The sequence below is a fragment of the Protopterus annectens genome, chromosome 3.part0 (genome assembly GCF_019279795.1).
Source record: "Protopterus annectens isolate FY-2018-M chromosome 3.part0, PAN1.0, whole genome shotgun sequence".
NCBI lineage: Eukaryota > Metazoa > Chordata > Ceratodontiformes > Protopteridae > Protopterus > Protopterus annectens.
Window position 1 is genome coordinate 1,382,968,636 of NC_056731.1, and position 27,500 is coordinate 1,382,996,135.

The 27,500-nt window shown below is 39.7% G+C and overlaps 1 protein-coding gene across 1 annotated transcript in view; it reads right to left on the reverse strand.

The window, feature by feature from the left end:
• Positions 1-27,500, reverse strand: part of LOC122797076 (meprin A subunit beta-like) — an 896,893-nt gene that overhangs the window by 176,642 nt on the left and 692,751 nt on the right. Inside the window, exon 6 of the mRNA XM_044065851.1 lies at positions 7,125-7,598. Within this exon, the coding sequence (XP_043921786.1) occupies positions 7,125-7,598 (474 nt within the window). The remainder of the gene's footprint in view (positions 1-7,124; positions 7,599-27,500) is intronic.

The window sequence follows — 27,500 nt, forward strand, 5'->3', positions numbered from 1 at the left end:
AGCACTTACTCTAGGACCTGCTGGAAAGCACTAGGAAGCCTTAAACTGATACAAGCACTCAACTCTCCTTGTTAATAAGGAGAAATTAATCACAGGCACTAAACAGCCTATAATTGCAAAGTACCTTGCAAAGATAAGGGAAAACAGCTCTTGCACTTTGCAAAAAAAAAGCACCTAAACAGGCATGTCCAAGGGTCAGCTTCCGGTCATTTCTCCTGTCCACCTGTTGAATCTGGGCACACTGGGGCAATGCAGCAACTGCCTCATGTACATAGACAACCCTCTCCTCCTACCATCCAACACTACAACCTGTGAGAGATGCACTTACATAGCCAAACTGGAAGCAAAGCTCTCTCCAGCCAAGATTGTGCTAGACAGTCAAGAGGAGAAGGTTAACACCTGCACTACACCTCGAGCCTCCCTGGACTACATGAAAAGAGACATGGAAGAGCTCTTGGATCATGTGACCCAGGCAGGTATGACCCTAGCCTTGAGTAGCATCCTGCCTTCGTCCAGAATGATACCACAGTATAAGGACAAAATTATTGACTTCAACAATTGGCTAAGCTTCTGGTGTCATTCAAAGGGGATCCAGTATCTGTCTGCCTGGGACGACATGATCAACAAACCACGATGCTTTGCCAGAGATGGTCTGCACCTGTCATCCCTGGGATTCAGGTTACTGGCTAAAGCTCTTGCCACCCCTATAGTGCCTTTTTTAGGCAAGATTCAAAGGACAAAACCACCACCGTAACAGATACAAGCATACAAAATCTGAAGGTAATGCCACTCAATGTTAGAAGTCTAAACCTCAAAATGCACTCTCTTGAGGCACTCCTAAAAATGGAGAACATCGATATCTGTGCAGTAACTGATACCTGGTTCAAGACTCCAGAGAGCACCCCTGCAATACCAGGCTACAACTCTTACCATACGTTTCAGCCACCAAACCAAGACTGAAACACTAAAGGTGGAGGAGTGTCAATATTCACCAATGATATTCACACCTCCAGGCTAGTTAACCAACACAATGCATCTGAAATTCTTCAGGTGCAACTAACACTAGGTAAGACTGCAATCCAAATTGCAACTTGTTACAGATCCCCCACCATGCCCCAAGATTCTCACAACACCTTTCTAAAAATATTGGAAAATATTAAGATACAACCAAACACCCTAATACTGGGTGATTTCAACTACCCTGCCATTAACTGGGAAAACTACTCGGGTACCAACACCTTTCCCAGTGGTTCTCGGAATTCATAAATTCCAATGCCCTGGATCAATTAATCCATTGTCCCACCAAGGGCTCCAATATCCTAGACCTGGTCATTACCAACATGGGAAATAGATGCTCCACACCAGTGGTCACCCCCTCATTGGTCAGGTCTGACCATAAACAAATCACCCTTGACATCTACAGCCCATCTCCACCCCCCAGTAAGGAAACCTCTGTAAAAAACTTCTCCAAAGCCAACTTCATGCTACTTAAGTCAGAAATGACAAACTTCATGGCACCCATGCAGACAGGAGCTGAAAGTTCGACTGCTGAATCCTACACTAAGGCACTGTATGAGCACATCCACTCGTGCATGAATCGTGCCATCCCAAATAGAACAAAGACGCTCTCCTCCAAAAAAAGGAAACCAATCTGGTGGTCCCCTGCCATAAACAAACTATACAACAGAAGGAAGAAACTGTTGCAGAAAAGTGGAAAATCCCAGGATACAAAAACCTCCCTTACCAGCCTCAGTAAGAAGCTGAGATCCCTCATAAAATCCTCCAAAGCTAGTTACGAAAATAAAATTGCCAAAGATTCCAAAGACAACCACAAGGCATTCTATAGTTATGTCAAGAATCTAAATGGCAATGCTCAGATCTGCTCTGAGCTACAACAGAATGGCATTAAATATACTGATCCCAAGGATATTGCCGATATCCTGGCAGATCGATTTAGTGCCAATTTCACTCTGCTCTCACACCCTAAAGGGCCCATCTCAGTACCAAAAGATTGTCAAATTCCGGTAATCATGGCCACACAGGTAGAAACTGCACTCTCCAAAGCTAAGAATACAGCATCCTTGGGACCAGATGACATCCCTGGCTGTGTACTACATGAACTACAAAATGAACTGGCACCTCACCTAAGTGTCATGTTTAAACATAGCCTCACCTCAGGCTTCATCTCCACTGAGTGGTGCACAGCTACAGTTATCCTACTCCACAAGGGGGATCCACCTTGGATCGCGGGAACTACTGTCCCATCAGTCTGACGAGTCTGATCTGCAAGGGCATGGAATGCATTATCATGGAACTTATAAACAAAGACATTGGCAACCTTCAAACACTGGACCCCACACAGTTTGGGTTCGTGAAGGGCCAATCTTGTCTCCTGAACCTGATTGACTTCTTCGAGTCAGTCTCTAGAACTGTGAACGAGGGTAAGGTGGTCCGCACAGCCTATCTGGACCTCGTCAAGGCCTTCGACACCATCCCCCACTCTGGAATCATAGATAAACTTACTAAGCTGGGCATAAATCCCTATGTCACTCGATGGGTTGCCAACTGGCTTACTGACAGAACTCAGACTGTTAAAATAGCTGACTCCAAATCCATTTCCAGACAAGTGACAAGCGGAGTACCTCAAGGTTCAGTTCTGGGACCGCTCTTGTTCAGCATCTACTTCTCTGAAGTACAGGCCAACACTAAGTGACTCTGGCTAACAAAGTTCGCAGATGACTGCAAACTGGGAGCCATTATTGAATCCCCAAATGATGTGGATATTCTACAAAAAGGCCTTACAGAAACAGATGCTTGGTGTCAGAGCCATGGGCTCAAGCTTAATGCCAAGAAATGTATAGTTATCCCCATTGGGAAAAAACATGTGCCCATGAATTATCACATACGCGGCAGTACACTAAAAATTGAAAGTATGATGAGAGACTTAGGAAGACAGGTGGACAGTGGTCTCACCTTCGATAACCACATCACCACAACAGTCAGGAGATCCTTCTATGTGGCACACCTCATCACTAAGGGATTTTCATCCAGAAAAAAGGAGGTCATTGTCCCACTGTGCTCATCCCTCATTAGACCCATTATAAAGTACAACGCCCAGTTTGGTATGTACCTCACAAGCCATCTGCAACAGCTGGAAAGCCTGCAGAAATACCTCACTAAAAGAATCACAGGCCTAAAGCAAATGCCCTATGCTGACCGTCTAAAAAAACTCCAGCTATACTCTGTGACATATCGTCTACTCAGAGGTGATCTCTGCTTAACATACAAGGCCATGTCAAACCCTGAGCTGTTGGACATGCTCCACTTAAAGAAATCCCAATCCCTCAGAGCCACACGCTGTAGGGATCTAAACCTTGTCATCACAATGAGCAAAACATGCTGGAGGGATAGGTTCCTGACCCAGAAACTCCCCATACTCTGGAATAGACTGCCCATACATGTCAAGCAGAGTGCCTCTTCGGCCTCCTTCAAAAGGAACCTTGACGATTGGATGGGAGATAGGAAATTCATCTTGGGGATCACGTCAGTCACCCTGCTAGACATGGGTCCAGGGAAGTAAATATTGTGGGAAGAAATATCCGGGGAATTGTTTGGCTTAGGCTTGTATAGGCCTTAGGGCCAATAGCCTAGTACCAACCTATGCACCTATGAACCTATAGTACCTCACATAGCTATACTGACCTATTTTTCTCAGCTTGTTAGCTACTACATTCAGAATCATGGGAAATTTGTTGCCTATTAACACTTGATTGAAAATATGGCAAACACATACATAGCTATATTACCAGCAGATAAAGGAGGGGCGGTTGTGGTTATGAACATAGGGTATTATCTGAATGAAGGTAAGGAACAGCTTTCTAATACTAGATGTTACATGTATATGTCCATTGATCCAACCCCGGTTTTCAAGAAAGAAATAGACACATTCTTGAACATGGCAGAAGAAGAAGGGATCCTTACTATGAGCACAGTTAAACATTTGATGGTTACAGATCCTGAAAAACAGATCTTATATCTTCTTCCAAAGATACATAAATCTATCTCTAAACCCCCCCGGGAGACCTATTGTGTCAGGCATTGGTTCCCTTACAGAACCTTTGTCAGTCTTTTTAACACAACATTTGAAACCATTGCTCATATCAGTTAGGGTCAGATTGCAGGATACAACTCAGTTTCTTCAAATTATACAGGATACACAACTAGAACCACATTGGCCCGTGTGTACTTTGGATGTGAAATCCTTATACACTAGCATACCTCACTAGGCTGGCCTGCAGGCCTTACAATATTGGCTTGAACAATCAGCTCTATATCCACCTGGACTCAACACATTACTTATATGTATGGCGGAACATGTACTCAATAAAAATGTCTTTTATTTTCAAGGAGAATGCTATTGGCAACTCCAAGGGACTGCTATGCGGGCATCTTTTGTTCCCATATATGCAGACCTATTTATGGCATATTTTGAGGCATGTATGATCTACAATCCGCTCCATAACTTGTAAATGGTTGAGAATGATATATGGCGCAGATATTTGGATGATTGCTGGATGGTGTGGTGTGCAGATTTAGCATATCTACAAGAATTTGTGGAATATTTGAATGGAAACATTTGGGGTATAGAGTTTACAGTGACATCTAATCGAGACACCATTGACTTTTTGGATGTTACAGTTTACAGGAATGATGATAATACTCTTAATACCAAGACATACAGGAAATATCCACAGTATAACACCTTGCTCCATGCTTCTAGTATGCATCCACGCCACACCATCCGCAATATGCCCAAATCTCAATTTATGCACATCAAACATGTTAGCTCATCTAAACTTGATTTTGATCAGGCCAAACTGGATCTTTATAATAGGTTTATGGAAAGAGGATATAGAGAATCCGATATACTTAGAGCAAGTGAAGGGTCTGCCGATCAGGACAGGAATACACTATTACAATATAAAAAATGAGAAACTACAGGGGTTAAATCTACGCTCAGGTTTGTAACCACATATGGACGAAATCATAATATCATTAGAAACATCCTGGATACCCATTGGAACATACTTTTGGCTAACGAAGAACTAAGGAGACTTTTGGGTCCTAAATGTCAATTTTCATATAGACGGGGTAAAACACTGGGTGCCTTGTTCTCCCATTACAAGCACAAGGAAAGTGGGGGTGCAATATATAAACAAATGACCATAACTGGAGATCAACTTTTGGGTACCTTTCCATGTGGACATTGCGGATCATTTCAACAAGTAAGTAAACTCAAACAATTTACTAGTGCTAACACAAGTAGGGTTTATGATTTAAGAGTCTTTGGCAACTGCAGCAGCAGTTGGATTGTATATCTAGCCACTTGTCAATGTTCAGCATTTTATGTAGGGCAAACATCACGCTCCCTTAGAATACGAATGAGTGAACACAAAAGTGATATTAGAAATAAGAAAGAGACCAATGCCCTCTATAGACATACCATTAAACATACTAATGCCAGATTTATGTTCATGATCATTGATAAAATCACAGGGGATAGAAGCAACCAACAGGGTTGGCATAGTATTTTGATGTATACATCAACTTTAGGTGGTTATGTTATTATGACCTCTTGTAAGTTAACTTGGAATATGAGTATACTAGCGGTAAATTATAAGTTATTGTTATAAAATTTATACATGAGCATATCCTCATTACTAATAGTGCTGATATGTAATATATATTATGTATTAAATATTCATTTGGTGATATACATATTAATAATAGAGTCGAAAATGGAATTATGTTTGGACATGTTTAAATACAAAATATGCTTAATACATAACTATGTATGAGATGTATCCATTTGTTAAGTTTAAGTATGGATTTATTTCCATACTTATATATTTGTGTTGATACATACACCAATATGATTTATGTGTTTATAAATAATTGTCCCAAGAAACTTTGTTGTCTAATTGGATATTCGAATTGTATATAAATATTGTTGGATTTACTTGGATAAACAGGACAAGTTTTCCCACTTAGGTCTTTCCTTACAATATTGTGTTATATGCTATTACATTATGTATATAACTGTTTTTGAGCTATATGTTGAAATATTGGTAAGAGGGAATATATAAGTAATCACCTAGGAATACATTAAATTGAACATCATATGTCTATATAATGTATTATATAATACTTTATAATGCCTCTACTGTACTATTTCTAACCTAAATATACAAATTCAGATGCTATTGCATTTTTGCTTGTTTAAATTGGACTATACCATGTTTTCATTGGTTGGAACCATGTATAAATACTCGTGACTAACATTGGATGATAAATGCTATTCACTGATGAAGGCTGGTTAGCCGAAACCAGTTTGATTTTGATGCTTAATAAATAATTACTTTTATTTTGGAGTGAAGTGTTTATATATTGCGACTGCTGGCCGTTGGTATATTATTTTGTAGTGGTTTGGCTGAGCATACCGTACCTGCAAAGCAATCAGTTTTTGCTCTTCTTCAAAAGGAACCTTGACGATTGGATGGGAGATAGGAAATTCATCCCGGGGATCACGTCAGTCACCTTGCTAGACATGGGTCCAGGGAAGTAAATATTGTGGGAAGAAATATCTGGGGATTTGTTTGGCTTAGGCTTGTATAGGCCTTAGGGCCAATAGCCTAGTACCAACCTATGCACCTATGAGCCTATAGTACCTCACATAGCTATACTGACCTATTTTTCTCAGCTTGTTAGCTACTACATTCAGAATCATGGGAAATTTGTTGCCTATTAACACTTGATTGAAAATATGGCAAACACATACATAGCCGAATTACCGTGGATATTTGTACTACAGATAATGAATGCTAAAGCTACCTAAATAACAAGAGACAAATACTATTTTCTGCTTTATTTTTAGAACTCACATAATGATCAGCAAGGGTTCTCTAACTAGTATATGTCAACTGGTTGTTCACTGAGAATCTTTGTTATCTGAAAACAATTAATTTCATTGACTAAGTAAGTTATACATTTCTAAAGCACACATTTATTTGCATCTGAAATATATATATTTTCAAAAAAGTTTCACAGTTGACCCTGTAACTAACCTTCTCTTATGACTTCTGTAGGATCTGTGGTTATACTTCTCTGATTTGACATGCAATGACGAATGTCTGGGTTTTGATCCAGCAGTAGCATAGTGACTTGTTTCCATGGACAAGGCCATTGCATTTGACTATCATCGATGCCAGAAGTAAGATGAAAGTATACTGCCAGGTTGGAAGGCCTTTCTGTTGTTCCATTTACATAAAGGCCAATCTGAAATCCATAGCCTTCCTTAGAGTAGAAGCGTGGGCTGTAAATTCTCCCAGAATCTCCAGCTGCACTGGTGTTTAATAGGAATGTAAAATTTCTAATAAACCAGATGTGTGTAGGACACTGTGTTTCTGAGAGATTAATGTCATCGATTGAGATGCCACCATCTGATGCTCCATGGCCTTTAACCCCTTGAAAAACAACTCTGAATTTTTTAGTGACATTAAGCTGAAACATTTGAAGCTGCCAGAACCCCAAGGTTTTACCTGCCAAAAGATAAGAATTACATTACAGCAAATGCTTATTTTAAAAGATGTCACTTAGAATAGTATATAACATGAAAGTAAAAATTTTCAAAGCAGGAGTTAACTGTATAGACCATAGAAAAGTTAATTGGCTGTTAAGTAAACAAATTCTAATATAAATTCTGTTAATAACACTTTAATTTAAATAAATATTGCTCATGCTGTTTTTATAACTACTTTAATTATTCAGGTGTGTAAAGTATTATGCTTACAGTAATTTTCATAATTACCTTGCTATGTGTAATTTTTGAATCTAAAATTAATCTTCAGCTGTACTTGCAGTAGTACAGCATTACTCTCCTCAAGAGGAAAATACAAATTGTGTCCTCTTCCACGAGCAAGAATGTTACTTAACTTCAAAAATGCATACTGCACTTCAAGAATTAAACTCCATAAATGCAGGCAAACTGCAGCAGATAATAACAAAAATGCACACATAGTTCATAAACCATAAATGTAACAGCAGTGGTGGTATGGCGGTAGCGTTGTTACCTCACAGCAAGAGGTTCTCCTGTTTGATGCTGGGCTTGGGAGTGCTTTCTGTATAGAGTCTGCATGTCCTCCCCATGGTTGGGTAGCATTCAAAAGACATGCATGCGTAAATGGACGTGCCTTTGTTCAAGGCTGGGCATCGAGCTGGCACCTCAGTGTTTTGTAAAAATCTACTGCCAATCATTAGTGGACCTGAGTTCCGCTGTGGTGACCCCTTACTGGGAAAAGCCGAAAGACAAACAACAACAAGTTCATAAACCATAGATGAATCTGATTATTAATCATTAGTGAGGGATCACATACTACTTTGCTGTTTCTCTTTCCTCCATCCGCAGACTTTTCATAGCTAGCACTTCCACTGTTTATAGCTGAGGCATGTCTTTCTCCATGGGTAAGTAAGTGTTGTTCTTATCCTTGGTAGTGACCACCTGCCTTTCAGTATTATTTGAGCTTCCCAGGTGAGTCATAGTGAAATCCATCTGTGTTTTTGTTGACCTGCTCATATATTTAGCTTTTTTGCACAGACAGACAGAAGAAGTAAACATTTGTTTGATTTAGACATGTTGTTAAGACTTGTACTGAAAGACAAAGATGTGCATAAATGCAGCACTTGCAGGGTGCATGCTGACCACTGGTAGTAGCATTAATGATATAAATGGATGGCAGCATGTTGGTGCAAGTAGCAACTATTGTCTGCCTTAGAATGTAGTGGTAGGAGCTACAGATAACTCGGGGCATCTGACTCGATGACTAGATGTAATACAAGTGTCATATGGCATACAGTACTGTTTCTGTGCTTTCTACTATTTGAAAATAATTTAATGCTAATTAGTTATGGATAGGGAAGCCTTAAACGGACACCCTTGGCCTCATCGTTTTATAGGAATCTGCCAGGTGCATTGCAATTGTGTCATTTTGCAGCAGCAGAATTGGGTTCATTTTTACTATATAGTACTCATAATAACTTGATGATAAGTGTTCCTATGCAATGCAGGTTTGTAACAAGTGTACAAGTCTAGAAAATTAATTACAATGTAAACATTATAATGCCAACTACTTTTCACCACTGTAAGACTGTGGGGTTATTCAGAGACAGCTATCACTGCTCCGTAGTAATGATTTCCATGAGACAATGTTTATAATTCTGTCCAAGCAGTAAGTAATGGGGCTACATATACATCTGAAATAAATGTTAGTTCCAAAACATCAATTTAATTTGCATATGTAGTCCCACTATGTACAGTTAAGGCATAATTAAAAAACACTGTATGGTATTTACTACTACACAACGGTGCTAGCCATCTCTAAATCTCACTTCATATTTGATCTATTACAGTACAATGTCACTCTATCATCAGTTCTTTAGAAGACATCCACTGACTGTTTCTATTAACTTCAGCTCTTTTCTTCTTTTTGCTAATCTCATGGTTTCCTACTAGCACATTACTTGTAGATTTCTTTGAAACAAGTAGATCAGAACAAACAAAAATGAGTTAGCCTAGAATCTGCTAAGGCAACTACCATATGGATATGAATAAATGACGCAAATGGCTCCATGATCTATCAGAATGCAGAAATAAGAACATAACAAAACAGTCCATAAACTAAGATAGTCAGTGATATCAGTGTTAGCAATTAAGAGAACACAGTGGAAGTGCTGAGCTAAGCACAGAGCACTTACTAGCAGAAAAATGTAGGAACAATATAAGTATGATCAGAAAGAAGAAAGTCTTTAAGTGAAACCAGATAGTGAAGCAGAGATAGGCACTAAAGCAAAATTACATGAAGAAAAGGGGGATGTATGTCTTATGACAGAACAGCATGCAATAACAGGGCCAGTAGAAGGAAAGGAGCTTGTTAGAATTTCTGTGTAGCCATTGATAGCAGTGGGGCGTAGTTTCACCTCATCACTGATATTCTGTCCTGCCTTATATAAGTGGTACATTTTGGGTTATTTCTGCAATATATCTGAGCTTTGCTCTGGCTAAGTTCTACCTGAAATCAACTGGATGTATAAGTGAATTTAAGTACACTTTTATCTGCTCTTTTTCATGTAGTACTGCATTTAAATTATTTATTTGTGTTTCTCACTGAATATTAATTCAACTGAAGTTGTGGCTGTTTCTCTACAGAGTATTTGTTAGAATTTCTGTGTAGCCATTGATAGCAGTGGGGGTTGTTTCACCTCATCACTGATATTCTGTCCTGCCTTATATAAGTGGTATATTTTGGGTTATTTCTGCTTAATATCTGAGCTTTGCTCTGGCTAAAATCTACCTGAAATCAACTGGATGTATAAGTGAATTTAAGTACACTTTTATCTGCTCTTTTTCATATAGTACTGCATTTAAATTATTTATTTGTGATTCTCACTGAATATTAACTCAACTGAAGTTGTGGCTGTGTCTCTACAGAGTACTTGTTAGAATGTCTGTGTAGCCATTGATAGCAGTGGGGGATAGTTTCACCTCATCACTAATATTCTGTCCTGCCTTATATAAGTGGTACATTTTGGGTTATTTCTGCTTAATATCTAAGCTTTGCTCTGGCTAAGATCTACCTGAAATCAACAGGATGTTTAAGTGATTTTAAGTACACTTTTATCTGCTCTTTTTCATATAGTACTGCATTGAAATTATTTATTTGTGTTTCTCACTGAATATTAACTCAACTGAGGTTGTGGCTGTGCCTCTACATAGTACTTTTTAGAATTTCTGTGTAGGCATTGATAGAAGCGGGGGTAGTTTCACCTCATCACTGATATTCTGTCCTGCCTTATATAAGTGGTACATTTTGAGTTATTTTTGCTTAATATCTGAGCTTTGCTCCAGCTAAGATCTACCTGAAATCAACTGGATGTATAAGTGAATTTAAGTACACACTTTTATCTGCTCTTTTTCATATAGTACTGCATTTAAATTATTTATTTGTGTTTCTCACTGAATATTAACTCAACTGAAGTTGTGGCTGTGTCTCTACAGAGTACTTGTTAGAATTTCTGTGTAGCCATTGATAGCAGTGGGGCGTAGTTTCACCTCATCACTGATATTCTGTCCTGTCTTATATAAGTGGTACATTTTGGGTTATTTCTGCTTAATATCTGAGCTTTGCTCCGGCTAAGATTTACCCGATATCAACAGGATGTATAAGTGAATTTAAGTACACTTTTATCTGCTCTTTTTCATATAGTACTGCATTTAAATTATTTATTTTTGTTTCTCACTGAAAATTAACTCAACTGAAGTTGTGGATGCGTCTCTACATAGTACTTTTTAGAATTTCTGTGTAGCCTTTGATAGCAGTGGGGGTAGTTTCACCTCATCACTGATATTCTGTCCTGCCTTATATAAGTGGTACATTTTGGGTTATTTCTGCTTAATATCTGAGCTTTGCTCTGGCTAAGATCTACCTGAAATCAACTGGATGTATAAGTGAATTTAAGTACAATTTTATCTGCTCTTTTTCATATACAACTGTTACTGTTGTTGTTGGTCTTTCGGCTTTTTCCCAGTAAGGGGTTGCCACAGCAGAACTCCAGTCCGCTAATGATTGGCAGTAGATTTTTTTTTATGAAATGCCAAGGTGCCAGCTCAACGCCCAACCTTCAATGAAGGCACGCCCATTTACGCACGCATGTCTTTTGAACACTACCCAACCGTGGGGAGGACATATAGACTCCATACAGAAGGCACTCCCAAGCCAAGCCAAGAATCAAATGGGAGAACCTCTTGCTGTGAGGTAACAACGCTACCGCTGTACCTCCGCGGAACCGACTTTCATATACTACTGCACTTAAATAATTTATTTGTGTTTCTCACTGAATATTAACTCAACTGAAGTTGTGGCTGTGTTTCTACAGAGTACTTGTTAGAATTTCTGTGTAGCCATTGATAGCAGTGGTGGGTAGTTTCACCTCATCACTGATATTCTGTCCTTCCTTATATAAGTGGTACATTTTGGGTTATTTCTTCTTAATATTTGAGCTTTGGTCCGGCTAAGATCTACCTGAAATTAATTGGATGTGTAAGTGAATTTAAGTACACCTTTATCTGCTCTTTTTCATATAGTACTGCATTTAAATTATTTATTTGTGTTTCTCACTTAATATTAACTCAACTGAAGTTGTGGCTGTGTCTCTACAGTTAGTTTTCCAACCACCCTCCCTGTTCTTGTTTTGGTTTTAATGTTGGTGGATTTGAAATTGCCTGCCCCACTTGTAAATTTGTATTTGGATACTCCTTCTGGGCCCATCTCATTTGCTCACTCAGCTGAGTGCAGTGAGATCATATTGTGATTTCACGCACTCCTACTGTGCACAAAGAGAGCATTTGGGAAGGACACCCCCCTGTAGCCTCTTAATCTTGCTCTGTTCCCTCTCTCAAAAATAAATAAATAAATAAATTATATATGTGTGTGTGTGTGTGTGTGTGTGTGTGTGTGTGTATATATATATATATATATATATATATATATATATATATATATATATATATTATTCAGCTGCTCTTACTGTAACTGTCTTAGTTGCTGTTCTGTGTGCTATCTATTCAGTCGCTCTTACTCTGCACTTATTACTGCTTGTTAGTAGCCTTCTAATTTACTGCCTTCTGCACTTGTTTTTTAGTCATTTGTTAATTTAATTGCATTTATTTAAACTGTATTTGCCGTAATATTGCTACACACTCAAGTGTGCTAACCTGCACTACAATTTGAATTGTATTTACTGCTGTTTTAGCTGCTTTTCTGTAAAAAAAAAAAAAAGAAAAAAAAATTCTAAGCTTGTTTCCTGTCTTTCCTGTAACTAGTCTAGTCTAGTCTAGATACAGACTTGCTGTATCCAGGACTGTTAATAAGCTGCTGAGCCTCCCAAGCCTTTCTGTGTTGGAGGGAAGCCTTCTAGCTTATCAGTGGGAGTGGTAAGCACTAGGTAGCCTATCTACCATGGGAAGAGTGAGTTTTGGCCCAGAAATTGTAGTTCATTGGCCGTTTGGGCAGTTTTACCCTCTCTTTCTACTTTCTGGTTTAAAAGCCTGCGTTTGCGTTTGGTCCCCACCTTTCCTGTAACTAGTGTGGTCCAGGTACAGATTTGCTATATCCAGGACTGTTAGTAAGCTTCTGAGCCCCCCAAGCCCTTCTGTGTTGGAGAGAAGCCTTCTAGCTTATCAGTGGGAGTGGTAAGCACTAGGTAACCTATCTACCACAGGAGGAGTGGTTTCTGACCTAAAAATTATAGTTTATTGGCCGTTTAGAAAGCTTTTCCATCTCTTTCAACCTTCTAATTTAAAAGCCCATGTTTGTGCTTGCTTCCTGCCTTTCTTGTTACTAGTCTAGTCCAGGTACAGATTTGCTGTATCCAGGACTCTTTGTAAGCTTCCGAGCACCCCAAGCCTTTACGTGTTGGAGGGAAGCCTTCTAGCTTATCAGTGTGAGTGGTATGCATTAGGTAGCCTATCTACCACAAGAGGAGTGGTCCCTGGCCCAGAAATTATAGCTATTGGTGTTTGAGTAGTTTTTTTCCATCTCTTTCAACTTTCTGGTTTGAAAGCTGCACTTGCACCTGTTTCCCGCCTTTCCTATAACTAGCCTAGTTTGGTTACAGAGTTGCTGTATCCAGGATTGTTAGTAAGCTTCTGAGTCCCCCAAGCATTTCTGTGTTGGAGGGAAGCCTTCTAGCTTATCAGTGGGAGTGGTAAACATTAGGTAGCCTATCTACCACAAGAGGAGTGGTTCCTGGCCCAGAAATTGTAGCTATTGGCCGTTTGGGCAGTTTTTTTCCTTTTCTGTCATCTTTCTGGTTTAAAAGCCGCACTTGCACTTATTTCCCACCTTTCCTGTAACTAGCCTGGTCCAGATACAGAGTTGCTGTATCCAGGACTGTTGGTAAGCTTCTGAGGCCCGCAAGCCTTTCTGTGTTGGAGGAAAGCCTTCTAGCTTATCAGTGGGAGTAGTAAGCACTAGGTAGCCTGTCTACCACAAGAGGAGTGGTTCTTGGCCCAGAAATTGTAGTTTACTGACCATTTGGACAGTTTGTCCATCTCTTTCAACTTTCTGGTTTAAAAGACCACATCTGCGCTTGTCTCCCATCTTTCCTATAACTAACCTACTGGGAAACACTAGAAAGCCTTAAACTGATACAAGCCTTCTAGCTTAGAAGAGAGACTTTGGAGTGATTAAGAATCAGTTTTCTGTACTTTCTTGCTGTACTTAACTGTTTTCCGCCTAAACACTGATTTTCCAGTGTTTATTGTGATTTAAAAACTTGTTTTTTTTTCACTTATTATACTTATTTGACTGCCTGCCCTTTTAAAAAGTTGTTTTTTTGTTTAAATAAATGTTTTAACTGTTATAGGCTACACACTAAAGTGCGACAGCCTTTTCTGATCGTTTGTAGCTGTTTAAAGCTGTTTTAAGTGTATTTTTTACTGTTTTTGCCTTATCTTTTCAAAAAAAAAAAAAAAAAAAAAAATTCCTTGTTTCCCACCTTTCTAAGCTAGTAAAGTCAAGTTTTTAGGCTAGTGCTGAATTCAGGGCTGTGTTACAAATTTCTGAGTTGTTCATACCTTACTTGGATAGAAGGAAGTTTCCTCTGTTCACCTGTGAGAGAGGGGAGCTTTGAGCAGCCTATCTGTCGATGGAGCAGTGGTTCCAGCCCAGAAGTTAGTAGTTTATTGGCCATTTTGGGCTAATTTCTATCTCTTTCATTTCCCTGCTATAAAAAATGCATTTGAATGGTTTTGCCTGCTGGGAAGTACCCGTTAGCTAGGGTTAAATTATTCCCGGCTCCACTAAGTCTCCTCTGCAGTTTTTCCCTTGAAACTAGTCTAACTCTCAATCTACGCACTCAAAAAGCATCCTACAGCCCAGCACTTGCTCAGACCTAATAGCAAACACTAATATACCCTGTCACTTGATTGCCCAGCAGGACAAGGCTCTTTATTCACCCCTCACCAACCAAGCGACTAAGCAGCTCACTCTACTATTCAGGCATGACCAAAGGGCAATTTCAGGTGTAATCTCCAGTCCAGCTGGTGAATCTGGGTATCCTGAGGCAATGTTACAACTGCCTCATGTACACAGACAACCCTCTCCTCCTACCACAAGACACTAACATATGCAAGAGATGCAATTATCCAACCAAACTGGAGGCTAAGCTGTCCCCACCCAAGACTGGAACAGACAGTCAAGTGGAGAAGGTTAACACTTGCACCACACCTCCAGCCACACATAGACCTACTAAACCAGCACTGGCAAAAAATACACATAAATACACAAAATAATACTCAGAGGCTCTAAATAAAAACCTGCAAAAGCATCAGAGACCTCCAAGGCAGACACCCAAACAACCTGCACCTCCCGTCACAAACCAGACAACACATAAAACACAAAATCAGTGTGCTGCACAATCACAGCCCTTAAGGCAAAATAACATACCTAACACACTAGTAATAGGTGACTATAGTCAGGCACACTGACGTCCCACTCACTAGGCTGGACAAGCAGAAGGTTACTGTTAGCTGCCTGTCGGGAGCCAGAATCCACCACATAACACAAGCACTCAGGTCACTCCAGAGCAACTACAGATATGACTCTCATTGTTCATGTTGGTGTGAATAACCTGAGACGTACCTCCCTGGACTACATGAAAAGAGACATGGAAGAGCTCTCTGGTCATGTAGCCCAAGCTGGTATGACCCTGACCCTGAATAGCATCCTGCCCTCACCAAGAATGATACCTCAGTATAAAGAAAAAATGATCAATTTCAACAATTGGCTAAGCTTCTGGTGTAATTCAAAGGGGATCCAGTGTCTGTCAGCCTGGGACAACATGCCCAACAAGCCATGTTGCTTCACAAGGGACGGCTTGCACCTGTCACCACTAGGCTTTCAAATACTGGCCAAGGCTCTTGCTGCCCCCATAGTGCCTTTTTAGGGAAGGCTCAAAAGTCAAAACCACCTCCGTAAACAGTACAATTAACAAAATACTGAGGGTTATGCTACTCAATGCCAGGAGTTTAAATCTCAAAATGCACATGCTCAAAGCACACCTCAGTATGGAGAACATCAACATCTGTGGTTCAAGGCTCCAGAGAGCACCCCAGCACTAGCGGTAAACAACTCATACCACACGTTTCGGCCACAGAACACAGACTGAGACACAAAAGAAGGGGGTGTATCCATATTCATCAAGGATACCTACACCTCCAGGTTAGTGGCGCAGCATGATACCTCTGAGATCATCCATGTGCAACTAACAAAGGGGCAAATCTGCAATGCAAATTGTGGCCTGCTACAGATCACCCTCCATGACCAAGGACCACCACTCCACCTTTCTGGAGACACTGGAAAACATGAAGGTCCTACCGAACACCCTGATATTGGGCGATTTCAATTACCCTACCATTAACTGGGAAAACTACTCGAGTACAAACTCCCAGGCCCAGCACTTCCTGGAATTCATCAACTCAAACATCCTGGATCAGCTGGTAAACTCCCCTACCAGAGGTGAAAACATATTGGACCTCGCCATCACCAACATGGGTGACAGATGGTCCACACCGGAGGTCAACCCGTCACTGGTTAGATCAGACCATAAACTAATCACTCTGGATGTCCACACCCCACCACCACCCCAACTAAGGAAACCACAGTAAAAAACTTTTCTAAAGCAAACTTCACCTTACTTAAGACAGAGGCACTAAAGTTCACAGCCCCCACACTAAAGGATAACGCTGCCCAAGATGCAGAAACCTTTACAAATGCACTCTATGAGCACCTACAAGGATGCATGGATCATGCCATCCCTAGCAAAATCAAGACTCACTCCTCTAAGAGAAGGAAACCAGTCTGGTGGACCCCTGCCATAAACAGGCTATACAATAGAAGGAGGAAATTAGTTCAGAAAAAAAGCAAATCCCAAGAAGGAAAATCATCCCTGATCAGTATCAGTAAGAAACTAAGGTCCCTCATAAAATCATCCAAGGCTAACTTCGAAAGAAAAATAGCCAAGGATTCAAAAGATAACTACAAAGCCTTCTTTAGCAATGTTAAGAATCTAAGTGGTAACTCACAGATATGCACCGAACTAGTGCAAAATAGCACAAAATATACTGAACCTACTGATATTGCCAACATCCTGGCAGATAGATTCAGCGTAAACTTCACCCCCCTCTCACCCCCAAAAGGGCCCACAACAATACCGGAAAAGGGTAGTGTCCTGGGAATCACAGACGCACAGGTGAAAATAGCCCTTTCAAAAGCCAAAAACACAGCATCAGTGGGGCCAGATGGTGTCCCAGGCTGTGTCTTGCACAAACTACAGAATGAACTAACCTCCTCACCTAAACACACTGTTCAACCTCAGCTTCTCAACAGGCTATGTGCCCATAGAATGGCACACAGCAATGGTTATTCCACTCCACAAAGAAGGGGCCACAACTGACCCTGGTAACCATCACCCCATAAGCCTGACTAGCCTGGTCTGCAAGGCTATGGAGCCCATCATCATGGAACTCATTAACAAAGACATTGGGAACCTCCAAACACTTGACCCGACCCAGTTCGGCTTTGTTAAGGGCAGATCATGCCTACTAAACCTGGTTGACTTCTTTGAGACAGTCACCAAGGCCATAGATGAGGGAAAGGTTGTTCACACAGCCTACCTTGACCTCGCCAAGGCTTTTGACACCATTCCCCACTCGGGTATTACAGAAAAACTCACCAGCCTGAACATAAACCCCTACATCACGAGATGGGTTGCCAACTGGCTTACAGACAGAACTCACATGGTAAGAATTGCAGACTCCAGGTCCGACTCTAAACTTGTCACAAGAGGTGTCCCACAAAGCTCGGTCCTGGGACACCTACTGTTTGGCATATACTTCTCAGAAGTACAGGCAAACACAGGAGGACTATGGCTAACCAAGTTCGCCGATGACTGCAAACTGGGAGCCATAACTGACTCTCCAGCTGACATGGACATCCCCCAAAAGGGCCTTACTGAGATGGACACCTGTTGTCAAAGTCATGGCTTCAAGCTAAATGCCAAAAAGTGCATTGTCATCCCGTATGGGAAAAACAAAACACCCGTGAATTACCACATAGGTGGAAGCCCCCTTAATACAGAAGAGGTAATAAGAAATCTGGGGACCCAGGTAGATAGTAATCTCTCCTTTGACAATCATATTGCCAAAGTAGTTAGGAAATCCTTCTATGTGGCCCATCTAATTACCAAATGGTTAGCATCTAGAAATAAAGAGGTTATAGTGCCCCTCAACTCGTCACTCATCAGACCCATCATAGAGTACAATGCCCCATTTGGGATGTACCTCACAAGACACTTCCAACAGCTGGAAAGACCACAAAAGTACCTCACCAAGAGGATTACTGGCCTCAAACATATGTCCTATGCAGCCTGACTGAAAAAACTCCAGCTGTACTCGGTGGCATAACGCTTACTCAGAGGTGATCTCTGCCTGACTTACAAAGCCATGTCCAACTCAGAATTGATGGACATGCTCCACCTAAAGAAATCTAAGTCACTGCGAGCCACGTGCTCCAGTGAGCTAAACCTCACCACAACAATAAATAGAACATGCTGGAGGGATAGATTCCTGTGACAGAGACTCCCCATGCTTTGGAACAAAATTCCAAACTACATTAGGCAGAGCCCCTCACTAACACTCTTCAAGAGAAACCTTGACGAGTGGATGGGTAACAGAAAATACACCCCTGGGATCACTTCATTGGCTCTGCTTGACAGAGGATCAGTTAATTAATCAATGTGGCAGTGAAAGCTGAGACACTCTGGCTAGGCTTATAAATGCCCTCGGGCAGATAGCCTAGTACCTACCTATGAACCTATAAAGTATATTACAGGGAATAAAACTAATCAGAAGAACTGAAGAGAGGGAATCAATTACTAAAGGGGATACAAAAGAAATGAATGAAGTTAGAACTGAAAAATGCACAGCCTGGGCAGAATTTTAATTTTTCTGTCAAAATAAAACAGAGAGACATGACTATGGAGACTTGATGAAAGTGTGTATGGACATGAGAACATAGTCACAATGAACAAATTATTATTGTAGTAAAAAGGGAAGAAACATAATCTTGTCAGTGTTTTAAACTCATTCCTGTCAGTTTAAAACAGAAAACCCAGTTAAGAGAGGACTCTCAGCAAATGATGTACATGAGTGAGGGAGAAAAATAAAACTGAAGACAATTTTATTTAAAGCTATCATTTGCGGAGGAAGACTTAGATATGGAAGCACCAATGCCAGCATATGTTGGAGAGGAAACTGAACCTTCCATTTTCAAACAAACAAGACAGGGAATGATCCAGCTATAAAAGACCATCAAAAATGTTCAATAGGAATATGATACAGTAGTGAGAGGAAGGGAGACTATAGTAGGTATAGTGTGAAATGATAAAGAAAAATATGAATCTGTTGGCTCCCTATTGAAATGTCAGTGGTCCATTGGAAAAAAAAAACGAAATCCAGGAGAAGGGCAAATCTCAAAGATCACTGTTCTTCTCTAAACTTATTTTTATAGGGAAGCAATCCCCCTTGCACCCCACCAATGTGGAGGCAAGTCCCTCAAACCTTGGAGAAAAAGAATATTCTGAGAAATGGCCACCTCATACTTAGTATATGTAAGTCCATTTTTTTTTCTGTGATTACGTCTCCATGTTTCAGGACTCACTGTAGTGGGATCTGACATTTCAGATGGTTATTGAACCTATTTCTTACACTTATTTTAAAGTAAACAATGATCTTTTTTATATATGGTGAGTAAGAAAAAAGGAGAAATTCTACACCAAATACAGGTACCAAAGCCATGCAGGCTGTTAGTTATGAAGCTTGAATGCAGTCATGTATTTGGAAGTCACTGGTGAATTGATAATGATAATGCCTAAGTATTAGGCAGGATTTAGTGGCCAGGAATTATACAAGAAATCGAAAAAAATGTCAGAAAACAATTCCACAACCTACATTCATGAAGTCTTGGTTCCAGTGCCTCTTAGAGAAATGTCATTTGAATGCCTTGCTATGTACATTATTGTCAGCTCTAGTGGCAGGTATATTGTGGTCATCGTAACACCATGTCACAGAATTTCCAGAAATCTAGTTTGGTATAAAACTGTTGTAGGAAAAATCCAGTCAAGAAAGGATTGAATTCTTACTGTCTATATGGGTGAACCTTTATCTAAGACAAAAAAAAAAGAGTAGCTAGAGTTTTTAGCCCAAAATAAAGAAACCTTTCCTGGTCTGCCTCGGATGTTAATTCTGCTAGAGCATTGTTTAAGACATCTCCAGGAGGGAAGGTGTACAGTACTTCCACCCCTATAGAGTTCCTGAAGCAAAAAAGGAAATAGTAAAAAAGGAAGTTAAGAGCATGCTGACTTAGGTGTGATAGAAGAATCATATAATGAATGGAACAATCCAATTGTTCTAGTGTCTAAACTGGATCTCTCAATATGCTTTTGTTGTTATTTTAGAAAGCTAAACATTGTGTCAAAATGTTAGTATAATGGTTAAGGCTCTCACCTCATAGAGGCTAAGTACAAGTTTGATTCTGACTTTGGATTATTGGCTAGGCTTAAATGGCCCTTCAGGGCAGTTAGCCTAGTATTCAACTATGAACCCTTCCGCCTACTGATAAACTCATGGAAAGACTATGTAAAGACCAGTACTTATCTATCTTAAGGATAACAAGTGGGAACTCGCAAATTCTTTTGAGAGCACTGGATGGAAAAACAGCCTTCTTACTAGCAGGGGCAATCTACCACTTAACTATAATGCCCTTTGGATTACTTGGCACTTTTCACTTTTCAGAACCCAATGAATAATACAGCCCCAGGACTCTTCTGCAGCTGCATATCCTCTGCAGACTAAAAGTCCCGTCTTCCTAAACTGCAAGCAGTCTTAACAGCTATCAGCAAAACAGGTCTGTGAGGCTGACATGAGCAAATGCTGTATGGAAAAATAAAATATTTGGGGGTGTATGATTGGGAGGGAAATATAACCCAAGAAACAGAAAATAGAAGACATTAAAGAGATGGCCAATTCTAACTACAAAGAGGAAGGAAATCATTTTAGGGCTAGCAAGCTATTACTGAAAGTTTGTTATAGCTTTTGTTACCACAGCTTGTCCCTTAATGGATGGTCAGCAGAGGCTGAGGAAGCTTGTAATAAACTGCAGTTCCTATTATGTTGATCACCTGTTTTGCTTAGTCCAAGTGTTCAGCTACCTTTCACAATTTATACTGACATCTCTGAAACTGGTTTGTGGGCATCGTTATCACATGAGGTTGTGGGTGAGGATTACCCTGTAGGTTTTTAAGTAGAGAAACTGAATGAGGTAGAATGCAAATATTCTGCAATTGAAAGAATGCCAGACAATAAAATGGTCACTCCACTCTCTCCAGTATTATTTATTGGGTAAACATTTTTACCTGGTAACTGATCACATCCCATTATTATGGTTACATAAGTAGAAAGGTAGAAATATCAAGTTATACAGAAGAGTGCTTTTTATACATCCTTTTGATTTTGAGATATCACTCAGGCCTTGTTTTATATGTAAATATACACATAGGTTATCCAGGTCCCACAGTCCCTCTGTTTAAGTTCATATCCCAGAGTTTTGACCTGGGATAGAGGGCATGAAGCTGTGTGGTAATGGGTGATATATGTCATGCAAATATTGTAAAAAATGCTATATTTCTAAGTATTTTTGTTTTAAAGCATTGCTAATACCATCATGTGATGTAAAGATTACTTAAATGTTGTTTATTTAAAAGTAGTCAGGTGATATTATGTATTGGCTAGAGAAGAAATGCATTTATATTGGGTCAGTGAGTCATAATGAGACCAATTATGTGATATTTACTTGTATAAAATGAATCTTTCCTAAGTTATGCTAGATTCACTGGGGTCTCAAGGAGCAGGATCATTGCCAGTGTACCAGAGGACCTGAGACTGTAAATGGCAAGATAAATCACAGATGAATGTCATTTGTTGTGACTCAATCAGTTTTTGTTTTTCATGCCTGAAGAGAGAGATTCTCATTAAAGAATGCCTCCAACTACCTAGAGTGGGAACTTGGGTAAGCCATATTAAAACTGTATAATCATAGGCCTTGAGTGAGAGGGCCGGGATGGGATACAGGTTCATTTGGTGCCTGCAACAATTTAATTTTAGCTGCACCGGGGGTTTGCTGTATATTTGGATTTTTTTACTCAAACAGTGAAGGAAACTGTTATGGGACATATTTTCCTTTTGGCGAGAATATATATATATATATATATATATATATATATATATATTTGAATTTGGTTCACAGAATTGAATAGGGAAACTTCTGAGCTGAATAAAATTTATATTTTCAGTCATATCTGAGTTCAGTTCCCTCAAAATACTACAAGCACTTTATCGGAATCATTTAGGGTAGGACGTTTGCTATTTTGATCCCATGTACAAGATTGCCAATTATTATAGTTAAGTTCAATTTTTATATCTAAAATAAGACTTAAAGAACAAGGATCCCAATTTTACATTTTGTGATGACTCAGAGGTAACATATTATAAACTTAGTACATGTTTCATGAATATATACTCTTTGCTCCCTGTTAATAAGATGGACTCATGCCACCATCTGAGAAAAAATACTTTCCCAAAATTTATGAGGAAATGTTTTATGAGCAAATTCATAAAATATATTTTTTTTATTTCTAAAAAAAATAAAGAAAGAAATAAAACCACCAGCTTCTGATTTATTGATACATTAACTTTGTTATAAAGACTTAAGTGTCTTGTTATATGGATATTTTCATTTTAGGAATGCTGACATGTATAAAGTATAAGGCTGGCATGTTCTATATGTAGAAATATTATAATAATTTCATAGTTATTTTTTTAATCTTCTCCCATCACTGTATGTTAAGGTGCTGGTTTTGCATTATTTTGCTAGTATAGCTCATATCAGTAGTGCTGTAGCATATCTTCCTCTGAAACTACTCCAGTTTAGACTAAATCTTAAAGGTTTACCCAGTATCATTTAATTTTATAAAAATGGTGCAGGTTTTTTATTACCCTTCACTTAATTTGTCCCTTAAATCTTTATTCTTTACATATATATCCTGCTTCTGGAGTCACATAACGCTGATTTATCACACATCTTGTCCCAATAGCCTGACCCAGTGCTATAACTGGGCATTATCACCAGATGTCAAGTAACCCCTGGTGATGGGTGCAGCAGGACTGTGGCCAGGTGTTTGGCACTTTGCTTCATGTAAGAGTGCTGAGAAGATAAAGGGTAGTGGAATGGGACCAAAGCTGTTCATACAGAGAGGCTACAGGCAGAGGGTGGCAGTTTGAAAAACATTTGGAACCAATTAAGAACCTTAGTATTCACTATTAGCACTGGTACTGTTAAATATATTTATGTCACATATGGTTTTAACATTAAAATGAGTCTATTTGCTGATGCCATCATAATTTAGGTAGTCGTTATAGATGAAAGGACAAGCAATGCCCTGCTGAGTCTAATTATGGTGGCTGCCAAAAAAGCAAATACTAGAAAAAGGAAATCAAAGTCTAAACCAACTTTACTAGAAGTAGTAAATACAGTAACAGAGATAAAGAGTTTTTCTTTTGGTTGTAGTTATGGTTCAATCATTCTTGTTTATTGCCATTATGGCAATGGAGGTCTGTTGCCAGATAACGGAGTGCATCATCCGTGGTTATTTCATGTTGAATATTTCTCCACAGTGTGACATGGGAGAGCTTTACTGGTAGCAATACTTTAGCTCAGTCAAGGCATTATTAATATGTTCTTATTGATTAGGGAAAATTTGTTTAAAAAAAAAAAAAAAAAAACGATTTGGTGGTATTCACCTTTTCACTGAAGTTTGGAGGATAATTCCTTTCAAGTGTATTGTAAGTACATGTTTCTCCCAGTTCCTCACTGAAAGAGTCCATCACACTTACATAGTGATGGATGTTAGAACTTATTAGTTCATTCAAGGAAATGTACTAAAGTGTAGAGTAGCATATGATAAAACAGTTTAGAACTTCCTAGTTAATGTTGTTAGTAAGCCATTAATAGCCTCCATAAGTAAGGAACAACTTGGGAAGTTCAGACTTCAGAACTGGGATAACTGGGTTGTGGGTTTCATCTACTTTATGGCAGTCATACTAGAGAAGGACTGCCAACAAATCTTCTGTATTGACATATTTTCTGACTATTTGAGTAGCCCTGGTATAACTAGAAGTTTAGAAAGCTAAAGGCAGTGAATAAGTCCCTGAGATGGAATAAGAGTCATCTAGACACATGGCTCAGTGTTATGATAGATAAATCAGTGTTGTCATCTCCCAGGAGTGGTGAGCAGAAGAGCAAATTGAAAGCATGTTGGGTTTTCAACCATGGCACGTGCATTTGGACAGCCTGTTTTGTGCATGTTTGTTCAGACAGCGGGAAGAGACGACCAGTGATAAAATGCATGGCCAAAGAGGGTCAGCCATTTGATAAGCCCTCTGCTATGAGAGATAGGAAGCTATATCATATGCCTCTGGACATAGCAGCTAGGAGAGGTAACTCCCTTCATAGATTTCAGGGAATCAGTTCCTTGTGGTCTTTTCCACACAAATTACTTCATGCATTTCCCCATCAAGGTGAGGGTGCTGGGCAAACTGTTGAGTGATTACCCTATCATTCATTTAGTATAAGAGATTCTGAAAGGCCTTACTGCAAGCTTTTTCATAACATCAGATGCTGCCCTCATTGTGAAGTTGTGTAAGAATTTACGCTCAGTTGCCAGGAAGGAGGAAGTGGTCAGGAGGCTTCTTAACAAGGAGATTGTGATAGTGAGGCCAGCAAGTCCCTTTGCCATTCTTCCTTTTGCTTCTAATAGAATCTCTCTGGTGGGATTAATTTCAAGGAAGGAGGAGGTGAGTACAGATTCATTTTTCATTTGTCTTTTTCATAAGGGTCATTAGTCAATGATAACATTATTAAAGTGGAGGCTAAGAGCAATACACATACAAATCATCAAGAAGTTTTATGATAGTTGGTTGGCAAAGCTGAACACTAAATACACTTTTTGCTTGCTTTTTATCAGAGAGTAGGATCGGTCATCCCTAGACAAGTATTTGAGAGCCATTTTTAATTGAATTGGCCATACCCATGTGCATTGGCATGCACCATATTTGAGAAAGTTAGCACCACCTTGCACTATTGCTTGCAGAAGAGAGTGCCACACCAGGCTGCAATCCATTATTTGGATGGTATTTTGGTGACTGGGGAGTGAGTCAAGGGTATCATACAATACATGGATCATTTCATTCAGCCATCAGCAAAGAGGTCCTCTTTTAGAGGATAAAATCAAGGGCCCTCTTAAGACATTGATCTTTTTAGGGTTGGAACTTGATGTGGTGTCCTTATCTTTTATTCCGGCATCACTGAAGTTTGACACTTTGAAGTTCATTGCTGAAGAATTCTTGGCAGCCAGGAAAGTTAAAATCAGGGATATCATGGGGCTTTTGGGTCTCCTCAATTGCACATGCATAGCAGTGTTCCCAGGGAGGAATTTTCCTAGGTCCCTGGCTAATGTTCTACAAGGAAGGCATAGGAAGCACCGCTGGGTAAGAGGTATGACCAGAGTGAATGAGGACTTGCACATATGACATATTTTTCTCAGTGGCTACAATGGTATTTCAGTATGGCAGGGCACTTTGGTAGCATCACAGGCCCATCACCTTTTTACCAATGCAGCAGTGGGAATAGAGATGGGGGCATATTTGGAAGGTCTTTGGTTTGCTGCTTCTTGGCTAGCATCCTGGTTACCAGAGAAAAGGAAAGATGTTAACTTCCTTCAGCTCTTGTCAATTTGGGTGGTGGCAGTAGTGTGGGAAGACCAGTTTTGTAACAAGAGAGTTATGTTTCACTCGGCCAACCAGGCAATAGTACACGTTCTATAGAAAAAGATGTACAAATCTACAGGGGTATAGTCCTTGTTGAGACTGTTAGCTTTACAGACCTGTGTATCAATTTAGCATTTACTGGTAAGTTTATCCCTAGGGAACACAATATTTTAGCTGATATTCTTTCTCATCTTAAGATTTAGAGATTCCACAGTCAAGCCCTGAATGCTCAGGAGCATTCTAAGACCATACCAACACATCTAGCAAAGTGTAATGGAGTTGCTGACCTGTACTTCTGTGGCTGACAAGACTAAGAAATCCTATGGGATAACGCTTTGATCATTCTGGGTTTTCTGCAAGGGTTTACTACATAGTGGGAGGATTTGGTTCCCCACCCTGGTGAGTGGTTACATAGTGTCTAGGTGTGTTTTGAATGAAACAGCAAAGGCAATTAGGATTCAGTTACTAGCTGTAAGCATGATAGCTAAAGTGGAGTTTTCTAAGTCATAGACCATCTCTAGGTTATTGAAGGGCTAGGAGAAAGCCAAATGCATGTCTGCAGATTCCAGATGGTCCATTGGCTGGGGCCTACTTTGCACTACCATAAAAGTGGTGCATTCCATAACAGATGGATATCATACATACATTTTGCAGCCTACTTTGTTGTGTTGGCTGCACTGAGGAGCTTTTCAGGTCAGTGAGCTGTTACTGTTCCTACTCTGGAGACACAGATCAGTGACACAGAATTTTGGTTTGGTTTAGATTCAATCAGCATGTAGTTTGTGATGCTGCATAGGTTTTGTAGTATTGCTCATGCAGAGAATGGGGTGTTTAAGCTTTCATCTTTCTGACTGGTTACTCCAAAAGATGTAGATTGCTAGGGGTTCATGGGTTACCTGCTTTAGGTTATTCCTCCCATTCCTATAAAGGAAGAGCATTTAGTTTAGCCGAGGAGGGGTAGTCTGTAGAAGTCATAAGAAGGACAACATTTTTTTACCTATGTTAGATAGGCTGCCTAGTGAGATACAATTCATTTACAGTTTGTGTTTTCATTGCAGCTTTCAAGAGGAGAGTACTGTTCAGATATTCAATTGTTTCACAAGCAGCTAAGAGAGAAACTGTCTGGTCAAAGGGCATTAATCTGAATTTGGATCCAGGCTTCTGTGAAGTGACATGAAAGGGTATACCAGGCTAACAATGGGTACAACTGGCTCCAATGCTAATAATGCTTATCAGGCAAGTATGCTAGCCAAATCTATTGTTCATTTACTTGGTAGGCAATGACTTTGGACTGGTACCAAACCATTAATTACTTTCTGCTTTCAGAGAACTGATGACTGTGTGACAGCAGTATCCCAACATGTTGATTGTGTGGTTAGCCATATGTCCGAGATTAACTTGGCATGGAAGAGCAGCTCCTAAAGCTCTTAATGCTACATGAAAACTT